Here is a 16,183-nt window from a genome sequence, read left to right as displayed (position 1 = left end):
AACATTTAATATGGAAAATACATTATAATTCATGTTTAATTGACATTTATCATTCAAATTTAAATTTTAATCTAAATGTTACGTGTATTTGTTTCTTCTTTGCTTCTGTAATTCACAAGTGGCTTTTGATACAGAGTGAAACAATTTAAAATGAGTCTGGAAAGTAATACAACTGTAACAGTTGTCAACATAAGATGTGGTTTCACTGAGAAATATCTATATGTCCAACACTCTAAATCATCTTAAGGAAAACACCTTTGCCCAAACACTGAAATATTTATTTTGGGCTACTTGTTTTGAACAAATTCTTGAACAAACTACATTAGTAGTCAGAATACGTGCTGATACTTTTCACAATCTCATTAAATAATAAGGCAACAAGAAGGTTTTATGTATGTGGGATCTTTGCTTAAAAAAGCAAGTTTAAACAAATGGCTCTTTTTTTACTTTAGAATTGATTTGTTTTTGTCTACTACTAAGACTATTTTCACTTCCTTTTATTAAAATTAGAAAACTGACAAATGTCTTTTATAAAACTAAATTAATTACTCTTAAAGAATGTTTGAGTTCTAAATAGATGAGTATACAATAATTTCTTTTTAGACAATGATAGTATGGTTGAATAATAAAAAGTGATCATAAAATTTCAAAACCATTTTAAGGTAATTTACTAAAGCTAGTTTACTAATTCTGACAGACCTTCCTCACCCCCGCCCTCACAAAAATAATCCAAAAACAAATAAAAAACTTCAACAAAATCCAGCATGTATGAAATTCTACAAGCATGAGATAGCTAACCTGACCCTAAGTCTCCCCGTGTTGCAGTAAGGTCAAAACCTTTCAGCATTGTACCAGTGTGTCAAAATATGTCAACAAACCCTCATACTGCAGGAAGAAGAATGACCTTTTAGTTCTTTATGTTTGGACTGCCGATGAAGCTTTGGATACTGGGTATGCATGAGCAGTTTTCCTAGCTACTTGACAAATGCAACTCCCAAGGTTTCCTCTAAGTCTGACTATTAAACCACTAGGTTTCAACTCACTACTAAAACTTTTTAAGCCCCCATAAGTTTTGAGAATAGCTATCTTGTTATAAAAATGCATTATTTTAATATACCTGCAAAATAATTTGCTTTTATTTCAAGCAAACTGTTAAAATTATTACTTAAATAGTTTTTGGACAAACAGAAGTCAAACTCAAACAAGTTAGTAGAAAAAAGGATTATCATTCTTATCTTCCAATTCCCATCTTTTTATTGTGTGATAAATCCTGATTGTGAATTCCTAATCCATTAAACAAAAAACACAAAATTGTATAGAATCCTATAAAATACGACCTTTCTTATCTTTCATCAACACACTTTTTGGTTACATGGGCTTCATATATTATTTTCATTTTACCATTATGATCATTAGATGTAAATAGGTATTTTTTAAGCTCAGACTTAATGTATTAATTAGTAATGAATGTCAATTTACATTTCAAAAGTGTAGATGTTACTTTAAAAATACTTACAGGAAATTTGTTCTTATTTATTCATGTTCCCTTTTTGCATATAAGATCAGGATTAAAGACATTTAGATTAGAATTAAAGGTGAAAAAAGAATTCATTGGAGGGAAGACTTGCTATTCATATTCAAACAGAGAAGAAGAAATGCTTCTCTCTCATTATGTGGAATTATCATTATTCTAATATCAGTGTCAAAGAAGACATTTTGCTAGTGTCTTCTTCACATATAGTAAAGTTACTTCAGCTAATAACAGTGTCAAATTTTCTCCTGGGACTCTCCAGAAATTGTATTACAGACTCTAGAGATGCAGTATCCAGGCTCTCAAATGATGGAAAAAGTAAATGGTTATATCTGAGTTTATATGTACTTGCAGTAAATCATCCATAGTGCACTTACGAAATACTATTTAATCTGCCTCTTGTTGATATCTATGTACTTGTTAGTATACAGCAGAAGTGTCTACTAATGCAGCTGTAACTGATTGTTACAGTCCTCACACAAAGTGACTATGGAGTCTGTCCAGTTTCTTTAATCAAGATGGAATTAGATGGCTAATGGGACTACTAGAATTCTTCATTCTCCAATCATCCTAATTTTGGCACCACAACCTTACATGTGCTCACTTCCAACACAGTAAGAAATATTGTTGTCACTATTTTACCATGTTAAAACGAACAGGTGCCTAGTTAACATACACAAAATAAAAATGAAACACGGTCTGTTAGTTGATTGGTCTAAGTAAAGTAATCGTTCTGCAGGTGACATCAGACTCAAATGGCAGAATTTATTCTGAAAGTGTTCTGCTACACTCCAGAACTAAATAAGCCAGATGCCATGTACAGCACAAAAACAAATATTCATTACTACTTCATTTCTGCAATGGTATGTTTTATTGCAAAAGGCAAATTTAACTCAGTATAGCTGCTAATGGTGAGGATCAGTGTAAGGATAATATTGAAGAAAAACCAAGTACTACTACTACTACTACACATTCTTTAGAAGAAAATACCTTTTTTATATGTTGTCCCCTCCATCTAAAAATTTGTCAAATATAAAGTAACCTTTTCTAACACTTATGCAGCTAATTATAGCATCTTTTTTTCCTCCTACTGAGAGTATTATGCACTTCCTTAAGAGTACTAAAGGAAAAAATTGCCATAAACAGCAGTCACTGGACAACCTAATTCCTGACAAGGGCAGCCCGAGCATTACACAATCTAGAAGGAACAAGTACACCACAGTCTGATGTTTTGGCGGTCATAGAACTACTGAAAGTCATCACAACTAGTATCAATAAAATTTCCCTTTTTATCTTGGATAAATTGAATTGAGATGCTTAATTCCCAGCACAAAATAGTTGACTACAATAGCTACTATGGTAATTACATCTCTAAGACAGGTAGATGATTTTAAATGACAATCATCATGAGAATCTGAAACAACAAATATTTTACATTGATTCAGGAACTTTGATTCTAAAATGTAATGTATTAGAACCCCAAGTATATGTGATTCACTCTATTTAATCAAAAATATACATAAATAAAACTATTACCACTTTTTCCAGATAGAGAAATTCTTATGAGCTTTTAACAGTTTTCTTCATCTATTAAGAAAAATAATGGAAACCTACCTATTCCAGTAGCTCCAGAACTGGTCATGCAGATAGGCCTGGTGGCTACATTCATCACCAAATGAAGCTTTGCTTTCAATCCAGTGAATTATGTGTCCTTCAACAGCTTGGGGGACAAAGCATTATTAATATAAAACGAGTGAAATCTCTGAAAATCAGTCCACAACGAAGATTTGTAAAGTTCTACATTACTGACGACCCTAATTATCAAAGAAGCTACCATTTGACTTATACTTCAGGCACAGTTGTATACCTGTAAACCATCTTTCCAACATTTGCACTGAATATTTTTGGAAACAGAAATTCAAGAATCTTCAAAGAACATTATCTACCAGTAATTAAATTTAAATTGAGAAAATTATAATGTGCTCCCAAAGTTTTTAATGATACTTACACCCATATGAATGGTTGCTCAATGGACAAAGAGCCAAAACACTGCAGACAAAAGTACAGCTATACCATTTTTCCCCTTACTCTCCCTTTTAGGTGTTAAGAAAGGGGCTGGAAACACCTGATGAATGCATGGGTCAGCTATTGTAGACAAACTTTTCAACACTATAGACTGGTGTAGGAGAGGAAGTAGAGAGGCAACCAAAGCTCAACCCGATGTTGAAAATTATGAACGGTACATACATGTATTTCTTCCTTTTATCTTTGGAATCAGCAGACACTATATTTCTATGGGGGAAGTGTTCTGTGATATTAATGTAGAAAGGATATGTTAAAGAAGTGACTTTTTGATTATTCTCCAAAGGCACTGAGGTTCATGGGCCCTCTGATCTTTTCCAAGAGCAAACTTCCAGTGGGTCTGTCAGTTGCCATGAAAATCCCATCTCCTGCACAAACATGGTTTTGCTCCTGAGGTTGATAATTCAGTATTTCCAGTGGGAATTTATGCCAATATAAGATGAGCCAGTCCCCCTCCAGGTAACTTGGGGCAATACTATGGAGAGCTTTGAAGATTTTTCTAACATCTATCACTGCAGTATCTAGCTTACTGTAACAGCAGAAGAACAAAACATTAAAGTTCAACATGGGGAGATGAGCTCCCAGAAGCTTGGGCCTCTTACATTTTATATCAATTGTAGCATTTTAGACGATGGCATTTTTAAATCTAGGCAGAGAATCTGTTCTCAAGTATACATGCATTTTCATGGTCAAGTCACTGTCTGATGGGGAGTAGTTAGCGGTCTTCTTGCCAGCTGGGGGATAAAGAAGATGTTCTGTACATTTATTGGGATACCTAGAGGTAGAAAGGCATACAGATAGCAAATCCATGAACTATTTTACCAACTGAAGAGGTGATGTTTCAGAGCTAGCAAGTACTTCCTTTTCTAAATCAACATCTCCTTTAGCCTTCCAATATTTTAATGACAATCAGTTGCTCTTCATCTTGGTTTCATCACAGCCAGGATGCTGGATAGTGTTTGATATGAAAGAGATTAATACCTAAACAATCTGTTCTTGCTAAACATTTAGTCGGTGCTGTTTCACAATCTTCTTTGTAGGTTAAATATGACTGGTAAGATGACAGATCCATGAAACTGTTCAGGTAAGAGCTTTGGAAGTGAAACAGCTTCTCATTGCAACTTAATGTGGGGGGCCTGGCAATATGGAATGAAGGTATCACAGAATTATTCTGCTAAGTCTCTGTTGTGGGACAGCAAAATATCTTGGTTGAATGTATCAAATACTGTGGAGAGGTCCAGTCGTATGAATACAAATGTATGCCATTTGTCCACAGTCATTCATCTATTGGTGCCACTAGTGTCATTTCTGTTCCTGAAAAGTGAGTGGGAGGAGTCCAGAATACTGAAAATATCTAGGTGGAGTAGAAGATGGCCTTTTGGATTTTTTCAAAATATTATTTCATAAAAGAGTGATGACATAGAATCATAGAATATTAGGACTAGAAGGGACCTTGAGAGGTCATCGAGTCCAGTCCCCTGCCCTCATGGCAGGACCAAATACTGTCTAGACCATCCCTGATAGACATTTATCTAACCTAATCTTAAATATCTCCAGAGATGGGGATTCCACAACCTCCCTGGGCGATTTATTCCAGCGTTTGACTACCCTGACAGTTAGGAACTTTTTCACAATGTCCAACCTAAACCTCCCTTGCTGCAGTTTAAGAACATTGCTTCTTGTTCTATCCTCAGAGGCCAAGATGAAGTTTTCTCCCTCCTCCTTATGATACCCTTTTAGATATCTGAACACTGCTATCATGTCCCCCCTCAATCTTCTCTTTTCTAAACTAAACAAACCAAATTACTTCAGCCTTCCCTCATAGGTCATATTCTCTAGACCTTTAATCATTCTCGTTGCTCTTCTCTGGACCCTCTCCAATTTCTCCACATCTTTCTTGAAATGCGGTGCCCAGAACTGGACACAATACTCCAATTGAGGCCTAACCAGCGCAGAGTAGAGGGGAAGAATTACTTCTCATGTCTTGCTCACAACACATCTGTTAATACATCCCAGAATCAGGTTTGCTTTCCTTGCAACAGCATCACACTGCTGACTCATATTTAACTTGTGGTCCACTATAACTCCTAGATCCCTTTCTGCCGTTCTCCTTCCCAGACCGTTGCTTTCCGTTCTGTATGTGCGAAACTGATTGTTCCTTCCTAAGTGGAGCACTTTGCATTTGTCTTTATTAAACTTCATCCTATTTATCTCAGACCATTTCTCCAATTCATCCAGGTCATTTTGAATTATGACCCTATCCTCCAGATTAGTCGCAATCCCTCCCAGGTTGGTATCATCTGCAAACTTAATAAGCGTACTTTCTATACCAATATCTAAATCATTGATGAAGATATTGAACAGAGCTGGTCCCAAAACAGACCCACTGCGGAACCCCACTTGTTATACCTTTCCAGCAGGATTGAGAACTCTGAGTACTCTCTGAGTACAGTTATCCAGCCAGTTATGCACCCACCTTATAGTAAAGTTGTATTTTCCTACTTTATTTATAAGAATATCATGCGAGACCATATCAAACACCTTACTAAAGTTGAGGTATACCACATCCACCGCTTCTCCCTTATTCACAAGACTTGTTATCCTATCAAAGAAAGCTATCAGATTGGTTTGACAAGATTTGTTCTTTACAAATCCATGCTGACTGTTACCTATCACCTTGCCACCTTCCAAGTGTTTACAGATGATTTCCTTAATTACTTGCTCCATTATCTTCCCTGGCACAGAAGTTAAACTAACTGGTCAGTAGTTTCCTGGGTTGTTGTTATTTCCTTTTTCATAAATGGGCACTATATTTGCCCTTTTCCAGTCTTTTGGAATCTCTCCTTTCTCCTATGATTTTCCAAAGATGATAACTAGAGGCTCAGAAACTTCCTCTATCAGCTCCTTGAGTATTCTAGGATGCATTTCATTAGGCCCTGGTGACTTGCAAGCATCTAACTTTTCTAGGTTATTTTTAACTTGTTCTTTATTTATTTTGTCTTTTAAACCCTTCCCAATAGCATTCACTATGTTAGGCATTCCTTCAGACTTTTCGGTGAAGACCGAAACAAAGAAGTCATTAAGCATCTCTGACATTTCTAAGTTTCCTGTTACAGTTTCTCCCTCCTCACTGACCAGTGGGCCTACTCTGTCCTTGGTCTTCCTCTTGCTTCTAATATATTTATAAAAAGTCTTCTTTTACATAGTGGAAAAGAATGTTGTGTTGAGTGACTATACCTTAAATACTGCCTAGGTAACTGCATGATTTAGAGTAAGTGATAGAACTCTTTCATCAAAGCAGATGTTGACAATCTTGCTAGTAGGAGTCCCAAATGCTTGAAACACTTACGAGCAAAAATCAGGGTCACAGATAATTGGTCAGTTCTCATATTTGCTCCCATGATTTTCTAATTTTTTCTGAAAAATGCATTGACAGATCATTGAAAAAGGAGATGGCAGGTTTTGAAAATGAGTGTAATAACTCTTCTTGGTTAAGGTGATGACTCATGCAGGGTCATTCAGCATCTGCTATTCTGGAGGAGGTGTAATGGAGTTGCTAGTCAGCAGCCCAAGAGTTCAGGGCCTGCTGCTGCAGTCTCTGTTTTCACCTGGTGTGTCTGGGATCCCTGGATGAGGTTCAATTGAGTCAGCTTCCTTATCAGTAAACTCCTGGCTTTGTCTATCCCAGGGCTAGGTGTAGGGGAATCAGAGATGGATAGAGGGACGACTATGGTCATCTTGTATTAACTCTGAGAATTCCTTCTGCCTCATTATCTAGATGCTTATGTGATCTCCATCACCAGTAAAAAGGGAAAGCAACAACTGATTTACATCTACCAGTTTTCCTCCAATGACCTTTAAAATTTTCTTCTTTCACAATTCTTCTCTTTCAGGTCATGAAGATCTATGGGAGCAATGGGGAGGATGTGGATGCCAAAATGAGGCAACAGAATGATTTCATTGATTTTCAGGATCTTCCATTCCATGGCCTTTTGGTGGATGTTTTGGAGTCTTACTAGATCCATGCGTGTCTGGGGATAGACCATTTATAAACAGTTTGATCTCAGCCTCAGGTGATGGTCAATTCAGGTTTGAGGTAGAGGGGTGTTACTTAAGCCCCCACATCCTGAAAAGACACTTCTTACAATTATTAGAACAACTACTAGATTCTACAATTATTCTTACAAATTATTACAATCACTAGTGGAAATATCCTCAGAAACAGTATTTTATAGTATTTATAGTACATAATGTAGAATATGCTATAATACTTATAGCAATATTTTATAATCTAGTTTTTCTTGCCTTATCATTAAGTAATCTTAACAATTTAGTATAAGCACATTAAATGCTAAAAGAAAAACTTTAAGGTCTTACCTACTGGCACTTCTAAAATAAAATCTGGTGTTTTGTCATAACCCTTTGCACGAAGCTGCTCTTCAGCTGCATAGAGAACAAATACTATTGTTTATAACAGTATTCTATTAACCAGACAGCAGCATAATTAATTTTCTTTTAAATAAGAGTGCAAGAATTACTAATGCAGTCATACATATCTTTCATATGTATGCAATGCTGTGTCAGATTAAATGAACCTTCTTAGCAAACCTGAAGCATGGATATAAAAATGCTTCCTTGTCGTCTCTGCATTTTTATGTCTTCATTATAAACATCATTAATTCAAGCTGTCATACAGTACTTGGTAACCAAAAAATGTTCAAAATAAAGAAATATATTTGCTTTTTGAAGAACGAATCTTCCCATTTAGAGTTAATTGGAACAGCTATCTATTAATGCCACAAATTCTAATTTCTTATTTTATACTGATGTTTGTCTAAAGTTATTATAAAACTTTATCTTCCAACTGGAAAGTTATGAAAGGAAAGACACAGCTTTTTATCTCTTGCATGTTGCATTATATAAAATTTGGCAAATTCAATAATTCATTAGTCCATAAATTTAAAAGTACATTGACTTGAAGAGTTAGATCTGTTTGTAAACTTTAATCCTTTGTAAATACCAAAGCTTCTTTTAAGCAATAGCTGAAGATGTCCAGAACTATGACAGGGTGCAAGCAAGACAAAATTGTGAAAAAAAAATCAAGACATGCCTTAAAAAGAAGAAAAAAAACCATCTTCAATATTTTCTAGATGTTGTCCTTGACTTCTAATGTCATTATACTGGTATTTCTGAAACATCATTTCTGCATTAGATTTTGGAGTGACCTGGTCATTCAATTCCAGACATGGCTTTCTGTCTTCATCCAACCTCAACTAATGGTACAAGCACGTAACAAGGAAGGCTATGTGGACTCTTAGCATCTCCTCGGCTGTTGACATTGTCATGCATTCCATTCGCCTTTCTGCATCACCTTTGATTAAAATTAATGGCCCATTCCCACTATTGGGTAGCTTATTTCCAATCCATTTATCAGCCTAGGACAGTGGTTTCATGGCAAACGCTCAGAACGCTGTTTTAGAACACTTTGTGCATATCCTGAAAGGTCAGCACCTTGAGCTGAAATAATATTTTAATGACAAGAACATTTAGATTTTTAAGGGTACATTTGTTGAAGATATGAATAAGAAGAGCCTGAAGTTAATTTTTCAGATACTGAACTAGGAGATATAAAACCTAAGACTAGGATATCCATTGTATGTAGTTACGAATTAGTGTGTAAGTGAACAACCAACAGAAGGGAAAAATCACAAGATATACTTTATTCATTCATTTTGACAACTTGTACTAGTAAGTGTACTGTAATATATTATAAAATTAAGTGTTAGTAATACAGCACACCTCACTGCAGTGTCATAAGAGCTATTAAGATTTGGTAGGTGTTCGAGAGCTGACTTTTTTAAATCCAGATATAAAATATATAGATGAGAGATGTGCAGATTAATAAAGCTCTCCTTAATGTTAATCTCTGAAACACAAATGGAGTCATACCATGATAATAAATCAATATTCTGAACAACTTATTCATCCTGGCAGGAGTAAACAATAGGACCACTGTTCCCATATTTGCTGATTCTAATGTTTGAAAATAGTTAAATAAGATGTTCAGATACTTTGGTTAAAACTTCATTTATTTTAAAATCCTAGTATTACTGAAGAGATTTGACATTAATCAAAGAGAAAACAGCATTTGTATCTAAAGGTGTATTTTAATCTTTGCAATTGCACAAAAATAAAAAAATTCCCCATATAATCCATCAATATTCTCTATGTAAAGTACCAATTCCAAAACTAAGCAAAAACAACAACAAAACTGAAAATAATGTTCACATTGCTAGTTTGGGTAAGATTTTCTCTGATCCAGAGCCAAGAGGGACATAGTTGCTGCATGTGTGATGTTGGACAACAGGGCCATGTCGGACCAGCAAAGGAATGGCTTGTTTGCTTATGCTACTGGTGAATAGCCATTTTTGGCTCTCCCATCTCACCTACTTTGTGTGTGAAGGAGGGGAATGGTTGCAATTCTGACTTTTAGCAGAGGTGCCTGGGCAGATCTGAGTATACAGAAGGAGTAATGCCTTCACACCTAGTCTCAGGATGCAGAATTTGGGCCTTAAGTACTCAGTTAAAATCTGCCCTGGAAGAGTTTTCAGAGTATTCTGAAACTGTCATTCATGTTAAAATTCGACACTCTCCGGGAAGGAATGAACAAAGGCTCAAACTATCTTACCCATTACCAAGGTAGCTTCTCCAATTATCACCTCTAATACTATTAGCTCACAGACATCTAACTCTCCCCACCTCTAATATAATTAATTCACAAACACTTACTTTCCTTCTTTCTCCCCCCCTCCCCGCATCCCTCTCCTGCTCTGAAATGTGATTTGTCCTTTTCATGTGTGTTCATTTTTTTTAATTGTATCCTTTGGTATATATGGTTGTGACTATTTTCTTCCACTATTTGATCTGAGGAAGTGGGTCCGGACCATGAAAGCTCATCATCTAATAACCATCTTGTTAGTCTTTAAAGTGCTACATAGTCCTGTATTTTGCTTCAGAGTATTCTGGGGAGTGATGTTCCATGTTAAGGGTTTTTAACAATGTTTTGGCCTCCCGAATTAACCATATTATGACATACACGTCTGATTGTTTTTGTCCAAATGAAATCTTGATGCTTATTGAAAATGTGAGTAGTCAACTAATCCACTACTTGTTTACATCCCTACTCCAGAGGCACTTTTTCCATGCTGTGCTTTGTAACAATTTTTTTCCTGGGAATGGACAGATATTTATGATTATGTTAGCTATTGATTGTATGAATGTAATACCTTCCACACATGGCTGAACTCCAATACCAGTAGGAAACTTCCGCTAGTGCAGGTGTTTACTCAATTATTAAAATTAGAGATGAAAGCTACCACCTGAGTAGCTGACTATCCAATAAGCTTAGACTTATCGGGTAGTCGAGTCATTACTCAACTCGCTTATCCTATCCCCTTGCAGCCTCTGATACAGAGGCTGCAGGGGGATGAGGGAAGGAGAAGCTGGTGCTGGAGGGAGCTGGCTTAAAAGCCGATTCCCTCCAGCACTGTCTCCGAGGTACGTTGAGGGGAGATCAGGAGGCAGAGAAACAGGGGACCAGGCATGAGTTGGGACTCAGCAGTCCTGTCATGCATCAGTTCCCAGACTGCTGCAGCTCTGCTTTTTACATGTAGTATGCGGTCTGGGACCTGGTGCAAGGTGGGACTGAAGAGTCCCAGCTCATGCTGGGTTCTGGACCTACTGTCAATGAAGCTCTGCAGCTAAAATGTAGTAGAAGCCAGCCAGGCAGCCTGTGCACCTGGCTCTTACTACTATGTTTAAACTGCACAGATGCAGCTTATCAACTAATCATGTACCCTATATAAAATGTTCTTCTTGGACTGAGCTGTCGATCGACAGATCTCATCTTCTATGACACCTTTGGAGACCAACTAAACAAACCAATCCCTTGATCGGCAGAGCCGATTACAGATGTCACATAAAAAGCCGCCAACTGCAGGCACTGTATGTTTTTAGGATCCGCCGCTTTTCCCGCAATGTCTGGATATACTGACTCTCAAAGCCATTAAGAGCGTGTACAATGGTTTGTCGCCAGGACAATTCGTCCTGAACTAGAGTTTCCAGATTACTGGGAGATATGCTGCGTGACTTCATATTGGCCTCTAAGATGTCTTTATAGTGCTTATACTGACCACCAATAGAGCTCTTTCCATGAGCAAGCTGGACATAGAAGACCATCTTTGTTATCCGTGTATCATCATCATAAAATGTACTGGAGTACACGATTAGTCAATTACCTGTATCTTAACATCCTTAATTAAAACCTGTATGTATTAAAGGCAGGATACTACAGAAGTGTTCCTTAGCCTGCAACTGCTTCCAAGCTTGTTTCTGGGTGAATACTGAGGCATGTCAGACAATGAAATCTCTAAAATCTCAGCAACTCTCTTAAAAAGGTCTTGAAATGACAAAATCATCCTCATTGATTGTTGGTGGGCCATGATTGTGTCATCAGGGGGTGAACACGAGGAGCATGTTAAGAGAGGAGAGCAAGATGAGTGCTCATCCCTGGTAACGTCCACCTCCTGGTCTTCCACATCTGACCTATAGTGTTCTGGAGACTAGAGTGTTGGTGCCTGAGACCTCAGTGTCAGGGATGGCAGTTATGGTTGTTGCCCCTGTTGTAGTTTGCATGCCGCTCATGAGTCTCAATATGGCCAGTTCGAAGGGAGCAGAGCAGGAAGCTACTGTTCAGGTTGCCAATGTTGTAATTGTTACTGGTCTTTGGGTAAGGAGTGTCTTGGCAAATGTGATCTCTTAGGCTACGTCCTACACTTGTGCAAAAACCTATGAAAATGAAGCGTGCATTAGTATATTGCAGCGCTTTATTTGCATAATTAATTAGGGGCCGTTTTTGCACAAGAGGCTTTTGTGCAAATAGGAGTTGTGCAGACAGTTCCTTTTTGCACAAAACCCCCTTGTGCAAGAACAGTTCTTCCTGAAAAAAAAAAAAAAGAGGAAGAATGGCTCTTGCGCAAGGAGGGATTTTTGTGCAAAAAGGAGCCGTCTACACAGCTCCTTTTTGCGCAAAAACCTCTTGCACAAAACTGGCCCCAATTAATTATGCAAATGAAGCACAGCAATATGCTAACCTGCACTTCATTTACATAGGCTTTTGCGCAAGAGAGGTGCAGTGTAGACATAACCTTAGACACTTCCTCCTCCTCATTGCTAAACACTGGGGCTGTTGAAGTGGTAGATGTGGAGGAAAGATTGTACCTCGAAGTATTAGGTGTGCCATTAGTACCAAAAGGAGGAGGGTTGTTTGAGGTGATGGCTGCCTCTTACGCGTGGCCGGTGCCAATTGCTTGGATGGTGACTTTGCTGATGCTCAGCACTTGCAGCTTGACTGTGCCACTTGTGGCGATCTGCTGCTGGTGCCGGAGCTGTTTTTGCCTGTGCTGGCAGGGAGGCGTACTTCGCCTCAGAGGCCACTAAGGAACCCTCTGAGGTGAAGTACGTTCTTTCTCTTTGTACTTGGGCTCAAGGCTCTTAGCGCTGCCAGCCCCACTTGTAGGCTGCTTGTCCAATCCCTTCTGTGCTGGAGTGGGGGTGCAGCATTCTTGTAGAGAGGGCGTTTCCTCATGGGATAATCAGTCTCAGAGGAGTAGGAACTCTTTTTGGGGTGGCTATTGCCTCGGTCCTTTGGGATCATTTCAAGAGGAGCCGCTCTTTCCGACCTGTCCCAGGTGATTTCTGACTGGAAGGGGTATCCTGCTCAAGGTCAGAGCCAGATGGGGGTTTTTTCTTAAGCGGAATCATTTTTACTTATAGCTCGCTGGCTTTTCTGGTATATGTTGTTAATTTTTGACAATGAGGACAGTGCTCTTTCCCAAGGCAACAGATGCACCGGTCATGTCCGTCAGATATTGAGAAAGACAGTTTGCAGCCCATACACTTTTAAAAACTGGAATAGCCAGGCATATCACAGAGAGCAGGAGAGGTTTTTATTGGAACTGCAGTGTCCACAGAAAGAGTCTATTTTAAATAACTAATCCTAATAAATATGTAACCCAAAGAAAAACAATTTTTTTTTAAAGAAAAAGGAAACTTGAGGCGTAACTATTTAGTAACTAATTCTGAGGCAATAACTATCTAAATCACTATAAGAACGCACTAAAAACTATCTATAGTAGAGGGTGACTGCTGAGCTGCGACTGAAGCCAAAGGCATTTGAGAAGGAATTGAGGAGGCAGCTGGCTGCATGTGCACAGTAGCCACTCCAGATTGCACGAGCCGGCGCTCTGAACATCTTCACACAGCACTATGTGATCTAAACATTTACAGACGCAGAAATGAGATGGCCACACAATACTCTCGGTCACAAATTCTCAAAAGCTCCCTGCTCCATTTATGATTACTGCTTTGTAATCACCTGAAAGTGGAGCATCCACCAGAACACTCCTCAAAGAAGTGAAGGTTACTCACAAGAGGCATGTCTAGACTTGCTTTCACTTTAGAAAGAAGATATGCAAATTTGGTGCAAATTTGCATATCTTCTTCTGATCCCTTTTTTCAAAAGAGGGTCTTTCGAAAAATAAAGTAGTCTAGACGTGGTTCTTTCGAGAAAAAAAAAACAAAACCTTTTTTGAAAGGACCGTTCTTCCTAAAAAAAAATTAGGTTGACACGGTTCTTTCAAAAAGGGTTTATTTCTTGAAAGAACCGCCTCCAGACTTTCTTTTTTGAAAGAACCTTTTTCGAAAAAGTGATCAGAAGAAGATATGCAAATTCAGTGTGAATTTCCATATCTTCTTTTGAAAGTGAAAGCAAGTGTAGATGTGCCCAAGGTGCAGCAGTAACTGGAACTCTTGGGGTGCTCCACCACCCACCCTTCTCCTACCTGCTCCCGGGATCCTACCCACTTCCCACTGCTCAACCCAAATCCCATTCATGCAGTGGATTCCAGACAGTGCAGGGCATTTTGACTGGTTGGGCCCCAGCATAAAGGGAAGCTGCTATTTGTTCCTCGGTCGCTGAGTGTCCAGTGTTCTTGCTTTCCACCCCAGGCAGGAGTGCTCCTCATAGTCTCATTAGGTCCATGAGACACACACTGGGTCCAGGCGCTTTATCTCATGTGTTGACGGAGACCTGTGTAGGCATGTGCTTCCTGGCAACAGTGGCAGCTAAGGGAGAGTAGCTCCCTATATGTGCCTCGACACTCCAGGAATAATTCCCCTCAACCATGGCACTACTGATACTCACCAGCACAGAAGTACACTAGAGGTCTTTAATATCATTTGTATGATTTTTTTATTCTTATTACCACTATGGGTTGAAATGCTCTTAATCAGGATTCTCTGGTCTGGCAACATCCATGGTCCAGAATAGATGTTGCAAGGACCTGAGCGTCCCAGTGGCAGGCCAATGGCAAGGATCCCTGTGGAGTTGGCGGGGCCATCCAGCACATGGCAGTGGGGCTGCCCAAGGTGCTGGCTGACCTGGTGTGTGAGTACCTGGTGGGGTTGCAAGCCCTAGTAGCTCAGTGGGGCAGGGAGCTGCAGCTTTCCTACAGGTACTGGAGCTCCAGTGTGGCATGCACAATTTCACTGCAGGTCCTAGAGCTGTAGGGTGGTGCATGCGGCTGTCCCGTGGGTCCTGGAGCTCCAGGGCAATAATGGCTGACCAGCGGGGTGGGCAGGGCAGAGAGGACAACAGATAATAGGAAGCTAGCCAGGAGGTCAGTGGCTGGGCTAGGGAGGTCCAAAATTACCTCCCTTGGTCCAGGAAAATCCCTCATCCGGGACTGATCAGGTCCCGAGAGTGCTGGACCAGGGAGGTCCAACCTATATGACAGTATTTACAAACTAGAGTAAAAAAAATAGGACTGAGCCTTTCCAGACCCAAACCAAAAAGTTCCTACGCTAGATTTAAAAATTGCACATTTCATGCTCTACTAGTGTAATGTAAATCCTCATTTCTTTAATTTTCCTAAGTTTATGATATGTGAAATCATACTGAATTGATACACTATGTCCTAAGAAATTCCTTTATCCAATAAAATCCTATCCTGTTATAGAAAGAAACTAAATTTGGCATGACTTACTTTTGGATAAATCAATAATAACTTTTATTTATCAAGAAAGCTATTTCTGTTTCTTTTCTAAAAGCTACGAAATTATTTGTTCAATACAGATATTAGTATTAGATGGGACTGTTGTTATCTTTCTACATAAGAAATCTGTTTGAAGAATACGATATTTTACTATTGTATTAGGTTGAAGCTTTCTTATGTTGATAATCTTAATACATAAATTTTTTAAATGTTATCCACTGTATTTAATGTTAATTACTGTATCGTGTTTAAAACTTTTACTGAATTTTCTATCAAGTCATCCTCTAATATCTAAGTGAACATTTTCTAAAATAAATTCTTAAAATGACTTTAAAGACAGGAAATGGGAAAGATTTAGTGCATTAGTTCAAAAACATCAGAAACCACAGTTACAGCTAAAAGTGAACTCTTCTGGCAGTTCTTTAATATATAAAGCATTTTCCCACTAATATTTCTC

The 16,183-nt window shown here is 38.4% G+C and overlaps 1 protein-coding gene across 8 annotated transcripts in view; it reads right to left on the bottom strand.

Moving 5' to 3' along the window:
* Window positions 1-16,183, bottom strand: part of CDIN1 (CDAN1 interacting nuclease 1) — a 237,458-nt gene that overhangs the window by 113,782 nt on the left and 107,493 nt on the right. For all 8 annotated transcript variants that reach the window (XM_075927022.1, XM_075927019.1, XM_006132709.4 and 5 more), the window contains 2 exons: window positions 7,991-8,056; window positions 3,146-3,251 (listed from right to left, as the gene is read on the bottom strand). In XM_075927022.1, coding sequence (XP_075783137.1) covers window positions 3,146-3,251; window positions 7,991-8,056 — 172 coding nt within the window. The remainder of the gene's footprint in view (window positions 1-3,145; window positions 3,252-7,990; window positions 8,057-16,183) is intronic.

The sequence above is a fragment of the Pelodiscus sinensis genome, chromosome 4, assembly GCF_049634645.1.
Source record: "Pelodiscus sinensis isolate JC-2024 chromosome 4, ASM4963464v1, whole genome shotgun sequence".
Taxonomy (NCBI): domain Eukaryota; kingdom Metazoa; phylum Chordata; order Testudines; family Trionychidae; genus Pelodiscus; species Pelodiscus sinensis.
Note: the sequence above shows the minus strand (reverse complement) of the source record. Positions and strands in the feature narration are given on the sequence as shown.